This window comes from Mytilus trossulus, chromosome 4 (genome assembly GCF_036588685.1).
Source record: "Mytilus trossulus isolate FHL-02 chromosome 4, PNRI_Mtr1.1.1.hap1, whole genome shotgun sequence".
Classification (NCBI taxonomy): Eukaryota; Metazoa; Mollusca; class Bivalvia; order Mytilida; family Mytilidae; genus Mytilus; species Mytilus trossulus.
This window is the reverse complement of record NC_086376.1, coordinates 27,762,525-27,782,129: the sequence shown is the minus strand read 5'-3', so window position 1 is coordinate 27,782,129 and position 19,605 is coordinate 27,762,525. Positions and strand designations below refer to the sequence as shown.

The following is a 19,605-nucleotide window of genomic DNA, read 5'->3' as shown; positions in this document are numbered from 1 at the left end:
ACACTTATATAATTATTTATGTTTTGAACTTCGTATTACTCCTTTATAACTTGAAAAAAATATAAAAACAAAAGAAGCATGGTCAATGCCTTAGAGGATCTTAGAGAAATTAATTTACAAATAAACAGTAACCTGCGTATGTGTTATGTCACTACTGGATTCCAAAATTGATTGAAAATATCAATAGTGCTATTTAAAAAAGTACAAGCAATTAGTTAGCGAGTATACATCTTATTTGTATTATTTATTGTTTGTCGTATCCCGGATTAACGTTCTTCGTGCTTCATTATCAGGGTCGTTGTTCAGATTTATGCGGCGTTGATTGTTGTTGTAAACTGATGTCATTTGAATTTCTAACGATTCATTTGAAAAAGAAAATCAATCGGAAGCTCACAACAAGAAAAAATACAACCACAAACAGCTGTATTTACACGGGCTTCGATTGATCCCGTCATTATAAATAAACGCCAGACAAGATAAAACAGATCTATACGTGTTTTTTCCGCAGTTGGTTTTTTCATTATAGAAGTTGACGCTGCCATAGGCTTCAAATTCATTAATGTTGGGGTGACTTCTCGGTCACGGTTAAATTATACTTCCCATCGCTACCATTTAATAGCAGAACAGAGATGTATTTTTCTGGCAACAATTAGATTGACAGCCTATCAAAACAAATTAGTTTATTTACTCGGAGTGATAGATTTCATTAAGAAACATTTAAATATGATACAATAAAGTTAACAATGAAGTGTGACACGCATACAACCGTTCATATGTACCAAGGATAAGGAAGGCAACATGTGAGTATATTTATTTACCTTACAATGATCGAGACTAAACCAGCGATGTTAAAGTTGTTTTGTAAGATTATATAGATTCTATGGATACACATTTTACTAATGATTTTCTTATTATTATGCTTATGTTGTATAGGTTTTTTTTGTTTTGTTTCTATTCATTTATGTGCAAAAAAAAAATAACTTGATATTTATTTTTATTTACCATATTTTTATTTTATTCTTTTATCATTAATATTTTTTGGGGGGAATATGCAGTTTGTCGCCACTATTCCCTTATTTTCTATGAATAAACACTTTTGCAATGTTATACAACAATTATAGTTAACTGTTTGATAAATTTTAAAATGGTCCAAATATTTATTTTTTTCAAATTTGTACGTTATAAGTGACCCAAATTTGTTTGCAAATCTGACTTACTTTTTAACATTGCTCCTTTGTCGTTCCTTGATTCCTCGTCTTTAAATTTATCTCTAAAGAGCCGTCATTAAGCGTAAAAATGAAGAGCTGCAATACAAGCAATTATTATTTTAATGTACAAACCATTAGATGCGAATCGGATGGTTTCTACTTCAATATTTGCTAATACCTACACCTAAAATGAAGTTTCTACTGATACAAATATACTAGTTTTGTTATATTTTTTCATCAGTTTCAACTTTCATTATTTCCTTTCTAAGTTTTCACCTTTAAATTGTTATAATCCCATTGTTACTTTTCTATGCTAAACAAAATCGAAGAGTAGACGAAATTATTAGGTCTATAGAAAAGATTATCGATAGGGTGTACATATTCCCATTGGCACCAGTTCTAGTGAAAAGTTAACCGATAGGGTTTTGATATTACAATTTGCCGAGGCCTAGTGAAAATTTTGTCGATACGGTTTAGATATATATTACTATTGGCACCAGACCTAGTAAAAATTTCAAATATTTATCGATGGGTTAACCATAATCCTATTGGCACCAATTGTAAAGAAAATAAATTTTACCATTAGGATGTAGATATTCCTATTGGCACTAGATCTAGTAAAAAAAATATCGATAGGGAGTAGATATTACTATTTGCACCAGACCTAGTGAAAAGTTTGTCGATAGGGTGCAGATATTACTATTTGCACCAGACCTAGTGAAAAGTTTGTCGATAGGGTGCAGATATTAATATTGGCACCAGATCTCGTGAAAAATTTATCAATAGGTTACCCATATTCCTATTGGCACCAGATCTAGCGAAAAAATTATCAATAGGTAACACATATTCCTATTGGCACCAGATATAGTGGAAAAATTATCAATAGGTTACCCATCTTCCTATTGGCACCAGATCTAGTGAAAAAATTATCGATATGGTGGAGATATGATTATTAGCACCAGACCTAGTGAAAAGTTTATTGGTATGTTTTTTTGATATTCCTATTGGCACCAGTTCTAGAAAAATGTTTATTGGTATGTTGCAGATATTCCTATTGGCATTAATTGCATGATAATAGCAGACGTGTTCAATTTTTTTTTTGAATCACCGTCAGTGTTGTTGTAAGACTTTAAATGGTCAAATATTAAACAAAAGTTCAATAACACTGCGCAAATTTACCTTGAGAAACTATTTAAAATATATATATATATAAATCTGATAATATTAACATCCATAATTGCCATTTTATTGGGATAATTCCGTGTATTACGAGAAAGTACACATATATAGATGAGTGAAAAACCATAATGAAAATTACATAAACAGACGGTTCTTCGTTCTATACGGTATATTTTCAGTTAAAGATGGTGTTCGGTCTTCCTGCCTTTCTTACTGTGTTTATAATGGTTCTTTTTCGTATCTGTAGATTTCAACGAACAAAATCTGTATAAACAGTGGCATTGTTGTACTACAAAATTCTTTAAACCTGCTACTAAATGTTTACTAAATTAAGAACTTTGATTGTATTGCCATATACCTCATATTCAAAAAGCTTTGTGACATAAGCATACCAAAAGATAACATATAAATACTCATTTTATAGAGGCAAACATACACAAAAAGATAACATATAAATAAACATTTTAAAGAAAATGAACAAAAAGACAAATAAAACATATGCCATAAAACACGTAAAAGTAAAAAAATAAAAACAATCTATTTATATATTTATAAAGATTCACCTTTTTCAGTTCTAAAGCCTTTAATATAAGTAAATCGATTTTTTTTTGCACTTAGGATATATTGCATTCTTTTTTACAAGGATTTTGTTTGTTGGGCTCGTAAATTAAGACACTACCCATAGAACACGTATCGTTCCTTTGAATACAATATACTTACCAATCTAACTTTATCGTATAATCTGTATATTGTCTTTATCGGTTCTGACTTTGAAGGCCATATGGTGACCTATCATAGTTATTACCTTCTAAGCCATTTCATTGTTCTTTTGAATAAAGTTATTCTTATCGATCTAACTTCATAGTATAATCTTTGAATATTGTCTTTATCGGTTCTGACTTGGAAGGCCATATGGTGACCTATCATAGTTGTTACCCTCTATGCCATTTGGTCTCTGGTGGATAGTTGTCTCATCTCATTGGAAATCATACCTCATCTTCTTGTGTTTAATCTACCCAAGAAGTCCTATACCCTTGTTATGCATATATAACACTAGGTCATAGTTTTCTAAGATTGCTTATGTTGTGTTGTTTCACCGCTGTCCCAGGTTACAAGGGAAGGCTTGTGCTCTCACTTTTATATAAAGCCATGCGGCATTCGTTGGTCGCTGTATTGTGTTTATTTTTCGCTCATTTTGGATACATTTTGTGATTTGATGAAAACTATACAGTTACTAATAATCAGAATTTCGGGTATCAAAGCTCAAAGTTATTAAAGTTGGCCCCTAGACTTATTGGTCGACTAACGCCTCAGCACTACTCAGCTGTATCGGTGAAGGCTCCCTGGGATATTTAAACTGTACTTATATAACAGATCATCTAATACCTGTAGTATGTATCACTTGTTCATTTAAACCTCGGTCACACCTTAACGGATAGCTCGAACGGATGCCTAAAGCCTCGGTCACACCTTAACGGATAGCTCGAACATACGCATAAGAAAATGTGGTATGATTGTCAACGAGACAACGTTAAGTCGTTTTCAGTGTAGAAAAAAGAGGCTTGAAACGACAAAGAAAAGAACAATGATTACAAGAACAAGCGTCTTTATTCAGATATTCAGCAAGTCTATAATGTACTTAAGCTTTTTTTAAATTCTTTTTTGGAGGGATTATATTTTGTTTTTGTTTTCCAATTCTTTATTCATCTATTCTTATTTGAATTTATTGAGTTATTTGTTTTGATTAACTCTTGTCAATAGATTACGTGTGTAGTACTTGATTCTATAAAAAAAAACTTCATCAGATTTCTAAAATAATTGATGTAGAGGTTTTGATTACTTTGTAATTGATGGTTAATATTTCTATACTGATCATAATAACTACATAGCGTCGTTTAATGAGTTACTCAGTGGCGTAACATTGTGAAATATGAACACATCTTCTCGGTAAATCCAAAAATAACAATTTCTGATTTTTTTTACGTGTTGGTATTTTATGAAACCAAACACCACTCGTCGGTGCAAGCAATTCAAGGCGAAAGTAGAAATGATAGTGTCCAGTAAGTTAATTAAATAATATGTCTTTTATACATAAACAATACTCTAACGGTTTTTCATTTACGTGTTAAGGGCATACGATACAGTTTTGATCCTGTATTTACAAGTTTATGAAAATTGCATATAGGCTATTTTTTACCTGATTAAATCAAATATGAATAAAAAATATACCTGCATGTCCTACTTTTTGAGTAAAATGAGGTCGAAATTTTGTATATTTGCTCAAAATTCAAGATTTGTGGCCGTAATTTCTTTTTCTAACTTTTTTGTTATAAAAGATAAACACAAATTGTTTTTTGTTAAATGATCGGTAATTTCTGTATTTTATAAGTATCCTAAAAAAAATATGCATTTTTTATTCAGAAATATACCTATCAATTTATCAAAAGTTCATGAATTGAGGAAAATACGTCAATTTTTTGCTGCATGTTTATCAAAATTTTTAAAAAATCCTCTATTTACGGTTTTATAAAATTTGGGTCACATAATCTCCCTGCAAAATGAAACAAATTGCTGTTTTGAAAAATAGGGGTCCATGAACTCGTTTTCAAATTAAATCAGTTTGAATGATAAAAATCAGTCGAAAAATGCATCTTTTCCCGATATGTCACAGTTTGACGTCGCGAAAATAACAAATTACGTTAGCAACGTCATTACCTTTTAAAATATGATGCTTTCATATAATCAGAATGTTGCAGCAACAGTTTCAACGTTTGTTGTGTTTCACGGTAAATTAGTAACTCTTTGTACGAGTCGTGCATACATGAATTAAATTCTTCAGCAATACATAGATTGATAACTATCAAATAAAGGTTGCAATCTGATTAAAATTTAGATCTATTGCTAATCGCATACTCGTCGAAATACTATTTTAAGTACAGTTGAATCACAAATCTTACTTTAATAAGATTAGAAATGGTTGTAAACTATGATTTAACGTGAATTCTTTCGTCAATAAATGGAAAAGGATTTGTTTTCTATATATAAAAAAAACTCAAAGAAAATACCATACTCAAAAGGATTTACTTTGCTTAATTCGTTTTGTAGCAGCAGTGTTTTAATTTTATAAAATATTAGCTTTGAGCCTTTCGGACATGACTTTGATTTTATCACTTGTAATCTTGGCAGTGAAAGACATTTTATAACATTATCTTTCACTTTAGATTTCACATTAATCTTCCGATTGTATTCAATTGCCTGGTGTTGATACTGTTTTACTAAGATAAATTGGAAAAAAACAGAATTTAATTTGCTTTCTAATTTGTAGCTTGCTTTTAAGGCTGCTCATTAATGCATATAAACGTGTACAGAGATTGTGTCTGAATTTATACATGCTCTTTAAGCAGAATTTGGTTTGTCTTGAAATCTTCTAAATCCCTGAATAGGGACTATTGCATGCGTTATATTTTTGCATGATGAAGATATGATCTTTATTAGCAATATATATATATATAATTTTAAGAACTGATATTTTTCTCATTCGAATTCTTATGATATATTCCATTTTATAGTACGACAAATGTGAACAAATTTCAGAATAGTTCTTTGGATCAATCATTTTGTAAGAATAATCTTCTGTTATTAAATATTTGTGAATTTCTGCCATGTTCATTACTTTTTCCATTTTTTTCTCCTTTCTTGACACCTTTCTTAATGCTAAAAGCTAATCTTTTTTTTTATTATTTTCTTCTAGCCTCGTCTGAACCATTAACATCTAGTTTCACGTTAACCATTCTTTTTATAGTGTTTGTAACGACAGAACAACACATTGAAAATACACCATACTCGACTTAATCTCTTGTGATATATTTATTTTTGCCTTGAAAATCAACTTAAGACACGTAACTAATGGTAATTTTCTTAGTATATCAGTGTTGGTCGTCTTTTCTTAGTCTGTATTACAATTGATTGTTTGTTTTTCTTTATAAGCTATTTTGTTTAATCCTCCATTTTCTCCTTAAGAAAATGCCCGTACTAAGTCAGGAATATCACAGTTGTTATCTATTTGTTTGATGTGTTTGAGCTTTTGATTTTGCCGTTTGATTACAGACTTTCCGTTGTGAATTTTCCTCGGAGTTCGGCATTTTCGTTATTTTCCTTTGTAACGCCACTGACCGAAATTTATAATGGCGGTAGTACAACTGATTTTGGTAGGGATTTATTGAGTATTGTACTGACTTTCGCCAGTCTGATGCAAAATGCTTCTATTTTTCTAAATTTTCATTCAAACTAGGACGTTAAATAAGGGCGGATCCAGTCATTTTTAAAAGGGGGTTCTGGGCTAGGTTTAAAAAAAACACGTTTTGGTGGACGGGAGGTCATTGGTTCGATTCCAAACAGCGTCAAACCAAAGACTGGAAAATTGGGATTTGCTGCGTCTTTGATTTGCGCTTTGAGTTTAGTGGGTAGGCATAGCAAAGTCTGCTAGGAGACAAGAAAGCGTGTTCGGGTAGTATGTGTCTCCATATGGACGTAATGTTACCTATCGTATCACAATAACATGACCCTTTGCTTGTTACACGTGCAATATTTGCCATTGGACGTTAAATACCAATCCATCTTTATTATTATCTTCTTCGACAATATAATGAAAACGTAAAAAAGCGTGATATCCAATTAAAAAAAAGAATTACATATTTCACACAGTTCTGAAGCACGTTTCACCTATTCTGAGCCTGTGTTTGTTAAACAACCAATTATGGTGATTATAATAGTTGCGGGCAATATCCGGTTGTGACTGCTCATTTCTAGATTTGTATTTTATGACTATTGAGTCGCTATCAAATCTTGGTAGATCTTTTCTCTTTGTTATTCTTTCCAGTTCCGCTGGTCATTAGTCTTATCTATCAGGCTTGTCGACTTTTGCACATTGTGTTATAAGTGGTCAAATAGAGAAGTTGGGGTTGGGGTGGAAGGGGGAGGGGGGTCAGAATACGAAAAAAACAGATAACATAAAAAAAAACTATTTTAAATTATTTTATTGTGATAAAATTACTATCTCCTTGGCATATGATTATGGCCTCTTAAAAGTCGAAGATCTGCAGCTATATTAAGGTTTGTGTGTTGTGCTGTCTACTTGATGTATAACACAATCCTCCTCTTGTTCATCTGGTTTGTCTTTTCCAAATTTCTTCCTGACCTTGCATTCTCTTAACCTTATTTAATTGATAGTATACTTTGATGTGATGTTTTTATTGTTTAGACAATAAAAGAAGAAGGTTTTGTTATGTGAACACACAATTATAGAATACCAGAGCCGGTTATATTATAGATTAGTAAATCCTCTTCACAACAAACAATGAAAAGTAAGGTGAAAATGTTACAAAGAGATTTAGAGATGTGTAATGTTTTGTTTATGAATACACAATTTAAAGAATGCCAAAGCCGGTTATAGTCTGATGTTATAGTATAGGTTAAGTAAACTTCCGAATGATCACCAATTAATGAAAAGTAAAGATGAAAAAGTTAAACGGAGTTTTAGAGATTTGCGTTAACCTATGGGTGCTTTGGATTACTGTCTATCATATTGACGTACCCGTAACCAGGGGGTTAAAGTGGTTCGTATGAAATTCCTGGCTACGGGCCTGTATTGAAATACCATTCATTATATTTATTCATCACAAAATACAAAGATCCAAAACCATTATTCCAGATAATATCTATAAAAGTCTGAAGAAGGCTTGCTAGGGCATATTCGATTAAAATGAGTCACATATTACTGGCAATCGAAAGGGGATGTATCAAAACAAATTACCTCTTTTATTGTCATCCGTGAGAGCTACAATGTTTCTTCTTTTACTTGATACTTGGTTTTAAAACCCAACATGTCTACAACTGACACGCTGAAAGCATCTCAAACGGTGTTGTTCTCTTCTTATCGACAGAGGAGGTTGGCGGCTTCTCTTCTCACTAAAAATGTACAATCTGAGATATAAGTTTTGACCACGCATGAAATCAATTATAATCAAATAATTATAAACTATATAAAAGATACAAGTATCTTTCTCAGGATAGCATAAAATAAAGAATGTAAATGTGGAATGTGTCAGGAACTACAACCTTACCAAAGAGAAAAAAAAAACACAGCCGAAGGCCACCAATGGGTCTTCATCACACGCACATCTGACTGATATGAACGTTCTTTTACTTTTTAATAAAAAAAAAAATCAAGCGATGATAAAAATAAAAAATCCCAACTCATTCATAATTATTCTTTGATGAATGACATTCACAAACATAAATTGCAGATAAAGAGGTAATGTATCTATAATCTCATTTATACAAATAGTATACTAAACAATTCCAGGGTGCTAGTAAACGATGTTTTTACAATTATTTTCCTTGATAATGAATATATTTTTCATGAATTGACAAAATACGTATGAAATCTTTGTTGACATAAATACTTGTATGAAATGTTTTAATTTACAAGACGAAGTCTCCCCTTTCGCTTCCGACATTCGTTTTTTTAATTGACACATTTCTCACTCTAGCCGCTATCACTATTGACGGATATTTGCTTAAGGTTATGTAGCTTATCGGATCAAAAAATATTCTACTTATTTCAGGAATTCTGCTAACAAATATTCTCGTAGAACCATAGAATTTCCTGTGTTTTGGCTCGGAGAATAACAAACGAGACATAAATTCCCAGTAGATTAGCTTCTTTACTTGTTTATTAAGGTTGTTTGTCTAGATAGGACACTGGCATGAGATTGATTGACACATCTTAACCAATCAAATTTCATACAAGTATTCTTATAGATTCTGAGAAAGAATTTCACTATTTTCTACTGAATTTCTCATAAGTGTTTCTCTACTATCATTGTACATGTTTGCTTTTTAAATCAGAACATATTCCATATTCTTCTTCTATATAAATATATTTTTGACTTACATCTAGTCTGAAAATTTCAGCAGCACCTGCATATATCTCCCAATTGATACGAAATTCCCGTGCTTGTCTACTTACCCTTCCGGAGCACCTGAGATCACCTCTAGTTTTTGGTGGGGTTCGTGTTGCTTATTCTTTAGTTTTCAATGTTGTGTCATGTGTACAATGGTGTTTGTCATTTTCGTTTTTAGCCATGGCGTTGTCAGTTGATTTTCGATTTATGAGTTTGACTGTCCCTCTGGTATGGTTCGTCCTTCTGGTATATTTCGTCCCTCTTTTCTATTGAAATTATATTTTGTAAAATGATTGAACACCAACTATGTTTACTTTTCAAAAGAGAGACAAAAGATACAAAAGGGTCATTCAAACCCGTAGGTCGGAAACAAACTGACAATGTCATGGATAAGAAAAACTCCAAAAACAAAATACGTTTGTTTGATGCAGACATACTAATGTAAATAATTGTCCCTGTGTCATTTAACCTGAATAGTGTTTTTTTTTCTAGTTTACTACGTTAAATATATATGAATTGGTTTTGTAGAACTACGTTTGTAATCGGCGAAGATTATGATAAAAGAAGTACATCCTGATCATTTAGTATTCCTCTCGGTGGTGATAATATGAATAGAACCATCATTTCCAAATAATGCAGTCATTATCTACGCACGATGAAACTTCACTTAAATGGGAATGTTTTCCACTGTTAGGATAATCTAATTGATTAAAGTAATCATAATCATATTTGTGAAAATACAGTTATGAATTCGAGGTCGGGTCATCCTTTTGTGCCAAGTTTATTAGAAAAATATAGTGCTTTAATTTGACGAAAATTACAAAGAAAACATATTTTACTCTCTTAGAGAGATATAAGAGATTTGATAAACAGATAAGAGATTTGGTAAACAACCTATCGATTGCTGTACCCCTTTTTTTGACATTTTTACTCTTTGAGTATGTTTGTTTTGTTCATTCATCGTTGACAATGTAATGGAATTTGATGCGACTGTCATAAAAGTGAGAGGTTTAGCTAGCTATAAAACCAGGTTCAATCCACCATTTTCTACATTAAAAAATGCCTGTTCCAAGTCAGGAATATGACAGTTGTTATCCATTCGTTTGATGTGTATGGACTTTTGATTTTGCCTTTTGATTTTTGATTTTCTCTTTTGAATTTTCCTCGGAGTTTAGTATTTTTGTGTTTTTACTTTTTCGTTATGTTTAAGGTAAGTGGTAAAAAAGTGTATGCTTATTATTCTTACAAATACAACCAAAGCCAGGTTTAATCCACCATTTTCTACATAAGAAAATACATGTAAAAAGTCAGGAATATGACAGTTGTTATCCATTTGTTTGATATGTTCCAGAGCTTTTGATTTTTCCGTTTGATTAGGGACTTTCCAATTTGATTTTTTCTCGTAGTTCAGTATTTTTGTGACTTTACTTTTAGTTACAGATAGATGCTTTGAAATTACATGTAGTATTAATTAAAAAAGTTTCTGCAAAAGACAACACTTTAAGAAATTTGTTCACCAAGAATCGTCCCCACTCTCAAAAGCAATGAGCCATTTACTTTTTCATTTAACATCTAGTGGGAAATTTATCATGCCAATTTTTAAAACGAGAATATATAGAGCAATAAATCCAAAAGGTACATACGCCGGACTACCAATAGTTCATATTTTTATTTATTGGTCAGCTTTATAAGTAGCCCTCCGGATGGGGGATTTTCTCGCTATGTTGATTATTTATTGGTGGCCTTCGGTTGTCTTTTACTCTTTGGTCAGGTTGCTGTCTCTTTGATACATTCCCAATTTCCATTCTCTATTTTATTGAAACATGCAGATAGTTTGCCTCGAAGGAGGTCTTCTGTTTAAAAGAGTTGTTGAAATGTTCTTTAATGTTCAGAATATTCCGTCTTTTTGTACGAAGCAGCGGGCTCTAAAGCCACGACTCTGATCGGAAGTGACTGCGTAGTTATACACTGCACACAGCCCTTCGTGCACGGATAAAGTATTAAATCTAATTATGCTGACCGGAAAATTACCATATCTGTTTAAATTACACATGGAAAATTAGTTTAGTAGTACTGAAATCCTTAAAGGTGTCTATTTTTGATAAAAATCTCGAAAAATCTACTTGAGTTACCACATCAATTGACAAAAGCATATGGTCAAAACATGTTACAGACCATCAGATGTATAACTATAGTTTGAAACAGTTAATCAGTCAAGGTATAATTGATTGAAATAAGACATGTTTAGGCTGCATTGACATCGACGGACATAAAAAAAAAAGCTTGCATCCATTATTCATGGTCTTTAAAAATTAATTACAACCATAAATAGCACCGATTCGTTATCAACAATGTCAAAAGAACGTGATACTGTGGTAAAACAAACAAAAAGAACGTAAACGTGAAGTATAAACCAAAGAGGGGCGAAAGATACCAGAGAAACAGTCACTCATAAATCGAAAATAAACTGACAACGCCATTGCTAAAAATGAAAAAAACAAACAGACAAATAATAGTACACAAAAAAAAAACACACAGATAACTAAAGACTGAGTAAAACTTGGGTGATCACAGGTGCTTCCGAAAGGGTAGGCAGATCCTGCTCCACATGTGGCAAATGCAACTCGGATTTTACCGACTTATTAACTTTTTTTTTTGGGGGGGGGGGGCAGTTTTAAGCGTTTAACTGTTTGAAGAAAATATATGTTTGATAACTTTATAAACAAATTAATCATGGTTGGTAAATGTATAATAATTGAATTCATGGTTGTTAAATGTATAATAATTGAATTTATGGTTGGTAAATGTATAATAGTTAAATTTAATGAGGTAAAAAGGAGAGAAAAGATAAAAAGCATTGAATAAAAAATTTTGAACAAAATAACAAAACGATGAACACACAGTAAAGTAACTGAAGTTACCTAATTGCTACACAGTACTACAAATGTCCTGCTTCTCTTTATGCTGTACATTGTCATTTTCTTGTTTATGCTTTTCTTGAAAAAAATCCATCTTTCTCATTGTATTTTCTATATTTAAAAACAAATTATGACACAATGTGGAAATCTAATAACTTAAGTTTTATTATCACGCAGCTTAGTCAGTTTTGTTGTTGGTATCATTGATAGACTTTATGTATAAAAAAAAAAGTAGTTGCGGTATGATCGCCATGCTTGTTATGAGCCCTGTAAAATTTATAAGTGCCAGAGGCTGTCAATCCTGAAATTACTATCTTTTGTTCTAACCTCGCGTGATCAGTGGCGATTTTTTTCAAGTGGACAACTTCATATGGACGTGTATTGACAACTCAATTTCATTTGGAAGTGGTGAAGCTAGTGATCAATCAGCTTGTAATTACAGCTCTACTCAAAGTTCACCAGCATAACGTATCTAAAGATGTGAACATCTGAGACCTTGTTTGGATGCTAAGAGCCAATTTAAAATCTAAAGGAAGCGTCTGATTCGTAATTTTTATAAGAATTGAGGTAATTACCGGTAAGATATATGCTGTTTTCACGTCACGAGAGTGACAGCTTTTTACTTAAATTGTCATTTAATTGATTCGACGCTTTCTTACTTTTACAGGCACATGAATTATTTCCTCCACGAGACATGATGCATCATTAGTACACAACAGACGATTAAACAGACAGCTATATAGGAAATGGCCAAGAATTTCACAAACGATTCTTTCAATTTCAGTCATTTGCATGATGAGTTAGGCCGTTTGGTGGAAGTTTATATTGTAACTATCTTGCTCTCTGTTGTTATATTTATTACATTAACGGGGAACACATTTGTAATTGCTGCAATTTTTATCTACAGACCATTGCGAAATGTTCAGAATTTCCTAGTGATTTCATTGGCTTTTGCGGACATGGCAGTTGCCACGATAGTGATGCCGTTTCACATAACAAATACCATTGCTGGGACCTGGTCATATGGCTCAGCGTTCTGTGATTTGTGGCTTACATCGGATATTTTACTTTGTACAGCATCTATTTTCAATATTTGTGGTATTGCTTTGGATCGTTATTTTGCTATTCATGATCCTATCAACTATGCCCGAAGGCGGACTGTAAAACTCGTGTTGTTAATGATTGTCCTTATTTGGTCACTTGCAGCAATTGTATCAGTGCCACCATTACTTGGTTGGAGCGACACCGGAAGTCTATACGACAGCGACGCCAACATATGTCATCTAACTGAAGAACTAGGTTTTGTTGTTTACTCAGCATGTGGTTCATTTTTTATACCTCTGGCGATTATGTCATTTGTTTATTTAAAAATATTCTTGGCAACCAGAGAAAGACTACGGAAGCGGGCTCAAGCATGTGCAGCTTCAAAATTAGTAGTATTAAATGGAAAATCAAATACTCCTGAGGTACAAATAGATTTGGTGTCAAATGAAAGTAACAACGATACTGCTGAAACGAGAACACCGAGTATGCATCCTTCACCTTTACTGGGAAGACCCCCTACTGCGAATAGCTCATCTCAAAAACTGGAACAATTTTTCAAGGAAAGACAGAAAATATCACTCACAAAAGAAAAGAAAGCAGCAAGAACACTGGGAATGATAATGGGTGCGTTCATATTTTGTTGGCTGCCATTTTTTTCTGTATATCTATTGAACCCATTCTGTAAAGATTGTGGCTTAAGAGGATCGTACCTGGAATTAGCTTTAGTTATTCTTGGGTATGTTAACTCCTGTTTGAATCCAATTATTTACACGATCTTCAATGTGGATTTTAGAAATGCTTTTCAGTATATGTTTCGCAAGTTTTGTCGTAGACAGCCTAATCTACGTCAATCAAGAACACCACGTCGCGCACAGTTGTGATGTTTTGTTGATATCATTAACATTCTACTCTTTAATATCACAACATTGAACTGTACACTTGTTTTGCTTTAACAATATAATGATGCCTTACTGGAAAAAGTGTTGTAGGTGGGAGACTTGTTATAAAATAATCCTTAACTATAAACCAACTTGAAGGTGATTATGATGATATTTATTCTTTTTCTAAAAGCTTTTGAGTTTTTAAGAACATGATATATTAATTTAAGCTTATCAAATTTCCATTTACAATAGTAATAGTCGCACTAATTACAATGTATAAGGTTTTTGTTTATATCTAGTACAAGTTTCTATTAGTGTTAGGAATAAGCTTGTCGAATTTCAAGTCATAATAGTCGCACTGATTATAATATATAAGAAATTCAATGTTATTTATCTCTAGTACACGTTTCTACTAGCGTCAGTATTCAATTTGTGTAAATTAATAAGTCACATCAAACCATTCATTTGTAAACATAGTTTGTTCATTGAATCCATTTGATCTTCCAAAAGAATCGTATTAACACATCATACTCAACCAAATATTCATGTGCAGTGTACTGAGTGTAGCATAGTTCATCATATTCATGTATCAATATTGAGTGACCTCTAGACATGAAGTAATGACGAAGCTCCTGTTTTGGCCAATGAACTCGAAAAAAAAATCACAAAAAAACTTGATAAATCTATTTAAAAACATCATTACTATCATCACTTAACTTCAGTCTGTCAGATATCATATTTATACTACTAGTATTGAAATGAATCTTTCATTTTTTGCTTTTAGACTTAAATTCTTAATTCTTTCATATAATGCAAAACTACATAAAGTGCTAACTAGCCTCGTTTGTAGAACATGTATATTCAGTTGATGGAGAAAAGCATTTACGCAAAAGATTATTTGATTAAAAAAAAACAGCTTTAAAAAAAAATTTAAGGGTTCAAATTTAGTTCCTGTTTTGATATGCGACAATTGGTCCTTTTGGCTTTACCATATTTATGGACAGTATTATTGCTTTCTACTTTCAATTTAACCTGACGCGAGAAATTGAGTAATCATGAATATGTCTAGATTTTGCTCAATTTTATCCAATTTACTGATGTTTGTTCACAATTATAAATATTTAGGATTGTATACATACAGAGTAGACATTGTTAGATACATCTCAATTAAAGTCACATACGTTATGAGCATTGCTTTTATTGCGTTATTTATAAAACAATCAGAATATGTATAAGCTTTAAAATGTACATGGAAGAAGATGTTTTCTGAAATGCAAATGGATACAGAAAAAGACAAACATCAGGTAATAAAATAAAACTATCATATTTTTTAGTCATCTTGCAAATGGACAAGCAAGTTATGAAGGCGAAATATTAAATCTATGACAGCTGTCTCTTGTGGTAAAATAATACACCAAAATGTCAAAACAATTAATGTGACGGCATATTATATTTTAATAGGCATTGGGTGTTGGATGTGTACTAATTGATATTAAAGTCTTGGTGCATTATATATTTTATTAGTTGTTATTGGCTTTCAACAAGCAGTCAGATCTGTACGATCGGTCTTTTTTGTTTTCGGGATGTAAAAGTACCCGTCCACGTCTAAAATGTCTTTGTTAGATGTATACTGTTTGTATTCAACAGATGAGTTATGTCTTTTTCAACTGGTTTTTATTATTTGTTCTTTTTTTTTACTACACCTACTCCCAGGTTAGAGGGAGAAGTGGGGCCATTACACGATTTTAACCCCGCCACATTCCGTATGTGCCTGTCCCAAGTCAGGATCCTGTAATTCAGTAGTTGTCATTTATTGTTGCGTTACATATATGCTGTAAGTTTTCTCATTGAATTATTTTACATTTAGTCATTTAAGGGAATTTTATAGATGACTATGCGGTATAGACTTGGTTCGTTGTTGGAGACCGTATGGTGACCTTTAGTTGTTAATGTCTGTGTCATTTTGTCTCTTGTAAAGAGTTCTCTCATTGGCAACCATACCACATCTTCTTATTTTATTGCATATTTCATTTATACAATGATAAGAATTTAAACGAAATGTGACAGCCATGTTTTTTGTAGTTCAGTAAGAAAAAAAGTCATACAATGCAGAATGTATCATTTTGTTAATTTCTGATTCAAACAGCTTATCAATTCTCGTTTTGTTCATAGAAATACCAATCTCGGCTTACGTAGTTTATCTTCGAATTTACATTTTATTACATTTTACAGTAGGCTTCGTTTGCAGTTACAGTGTCCGTGAAAAGTAGTAATACTTTTTGATATATAAAATTGAGAATGGAAATGGGGAATATGTCAAAAAGAGACAACAACCCTTCAAAGAGCAGACAACAGCCAAAGTCCACGCATGGATCTTCAAGGAAATCCCGAACCCCGTCAATGAGCGTGTACAAAATATGTAATATTACTCATTTTCAATAAACAAAACCGTCTGGTATATCATCATCGAACACAAACGATAATCGTCACCAGGAACACACGATTACCTTCACCCGGAACACGACACACGACAACCTTCACCAAGAACACACGATAACCTTCATCAGAGACACACGATAACCTTCACCAGGAACACACGACAACCTTCACCAGAAACACGACACACGACAACCTTCACAAAAAAACACGCGATAACCTTCATCAAGGACACACGATAACCTTCACCAGAAACACATGTTACCTACACCAGGAACACACACAATACCTTCACCACGTACACACGATAAACTTCACCAGGAACACACAACAACCTTCACCAAAAACACACGATAAACTTCATCAAAGACACACGATAACCTTCACCAGAAACACAGGCTAACCTACACCAGGAACACACACAATACCTTCACCACGTACACACGATAAACTTCACCAGGAACACACAACAACCTTCACCAAAAACACACGATAAACTTCATCAAAGACACACGATAACCTTCACCAGAAACACAGGCTAACCTACACCAGGAACACACACAATACCTTCACCACGTATACACACGATAAACTTCACCAGGAACACACAATAACGTCCACAAGGAATACACAATAACCTTCATTAGGAACATCCGAGAAAACGATAATACTTAGCATGTGTACTATATTTATTGAAGTATTTTACTATGATGTTCACGTTTAACTGTTTAAAAGATTTGTCAAGATAATACGATATAATGAACTTTTAATTAGTTACTAGTATACAGCGTTGAAGTGCGTCGACTGGAAGATGTATTAACCTTCTCACAATTTGTCTTAACATTCTATCATTTGGTTTTCTTTATCTAAAACACAATTGAGTTTTCTATTTATTAACTTTACAAAAGGATAATTTTGCATATAAACCTGTAGGTAGAAAAAAAACGTGACCCCAACTTTTCATTGAATCTATGAAAAACTATACATTTGGTATTACTGTAGTTTAGCGAAAGCATTCTTTATATTGAAATCGAAACCTTCACGTAGACACGTGTCCATTGAACCAACTTTAAAAAAGGTACGAAGGATCCAATCAAACATACTGTCTAAGGAAAGAAAAATTGAATTAGTAAAGAAAACAAACATGAACTAATCAAGTAAAATAAAATAGCTTGAATTATTTCTTTGACTGTTCGTTAGTGTATTATTTTACCATCGTTATAAGACCGAGTGGTCCGGACCAATGAATCGAAAGAACTCGTTTTAATTATTTGATCTTTTCCTAACAAAGAAAATATGTAACGATCCTATTTTTTTATACACTTTATAAGGCAAACAGCTCGGATATTTCTATATTTGGACAGTCAAATGAATCAATTAAGGGTACGTAGAACTTGCTGAATATGTTTCTACTCAGAAAGCATAATATATTTAGGGCGCATTGCATTTGCGCCAATTTTTGAAAATTACAATCTTTCATTTGCGCCACAAGGTAATATTTCATTTGTGCCATTTTACAGGTAATTCAGGTAAGCAATAACGGAAGCGTTAAGTATGTATTTCTCTAAAAGGTTTGTCTCTACAGTATTTCTCTGGATAATGGGGTGAGTTCAATGCCACACTCATTTCTGAAGCCGAGAGTCACTAAGGTTTATAATTGGGGTGAGTTCAATGCCACACTCATTTCAGAAGCTGAGAGTCACTAAGGTTTATAATTATATATAGTGTTCACATGTTCGAGGTGACAAGATGGACATTTTCAATTTTTACATAAAACAAGAGAAAAATTTAAAAGTGTGTAATATTTGATGACCACACTTAGTTTATTATCAGATCATACATTCTGAAAAAATGGAGACCAAGTCGTGTATGTGTACCCCAAATAGAAATAAACCTTGCAAAGCAATTATAATAACTGAAATGGACTGCAGTTCATGAAAAAACGGACTATCTTTAATCAATATGGTATGCACTTGAGAGCAGAAATTTTCCAGACATGAATACATCAATGATACAAACTTTGATTATCCATAGTTTTTTCCCCCAAATCTATATGTTTTATACTATTTACCTGTATTTACCAGTAATATTGGCGCAATTGAAAGGTATTATTTTGGCGTAAATGAATTATTGTTTGTCGCGCAAATGAAAGATTTTTTTGGCGCAAATGAAATGCCAATTGGCGCAAAAGCAAAGTACCGTATATTTATTCCTGTTCATTCCCTTCATTTTAATACGTGCGCAAGATTGACGTTTCTTTTCTTTTTAGGAAATATTCACGCAACTCTGGAAAATCTTTCTGTGTATTCATTAATTATTCTTATTCCTTTTCATTTAATTTTTCTTTTATATCATATTTGTATATCTTTTTTTTCTGTATATAAAGAAAAAAATATCCGATATTAAGACCTATTGATTTCAAGTAGCATCTACGGATTATTCTTACTGCAGGAAATGGAATTTTTAATTTCCGTTTCGATTTACCATATATTACTTTAGTAACTACGATTATCAACATACTCCCTCCAAGCAATCTGACCACGAACTCCTGGCACAACTATTAATCGCAGAGAAATTCCATTTCCTTCATAAAAATACATTCTTTGGATAAAGCCAATTACCGGATGTTAATTTCATTTTAAACTCTCGCAGAACCAGATATCCATACGAGATCGGTATCAGTGTATGATCTTGGGGAATGTAATTTTATACGTCTAATTGATGTCTGTATACCCTCCAAGATAAAGCAGTACGGTTGTGAAGAGAAGAAAATAAAACAGTCAATATCATTGGTTATAATTAACAAGAGGACAGTAGCTTAAACTGATGGATGCGATTTCCAATTCACGCACATTTCTAATTGTTTTAATGGATTTGTCACAGCGCGACATGGTCGCTACATAATTCACCTAAATAAGGACACGCACTGAACAGCTTGAATTACGGACATGTTTTATCAATTCCAAAGGGTCAA

At 32.5% G+C, this 19,605-nt stretch overlaps 1 protein-coding gene across 1 annotated transcript; it reads left to right on the top strand.

The window, feature by feature from the left end:
• The first annotated feature begins 478 nt into the window (after nt 1–478).
• On the top strand, nt 479–14,718 carry LOC134713840 (octopamine receptor-like). The gene is made up of 2 exons (XM_063575115.1): nt 479–800; nt 12,938–14,718. Exon 2 carries the CDS (start codon nt 13,017–13,019, stop codon nt 14,193–14,195), a length of 1,179 nt encoding a protein of 392 aa, XP_063431185.1. The 5' UTR covers nt 479–800; nt 12,938–13,016; the 3' UTR covers nt 14,196–14,718.
• The last annotated feature ends 4,887 nt before the right edge of the window (nt 14,719–19,605 follow it).

Bases quoted from the DNA above. Each gene is read 5' to 3' on its own strand.
- LOC134713840 (XM_063575115.1), top strand. From the start codon at position 13,017: ATGGCCAAGAATTTCACAAACGATTCTTTCAATTTCAGTCATTTGCAT.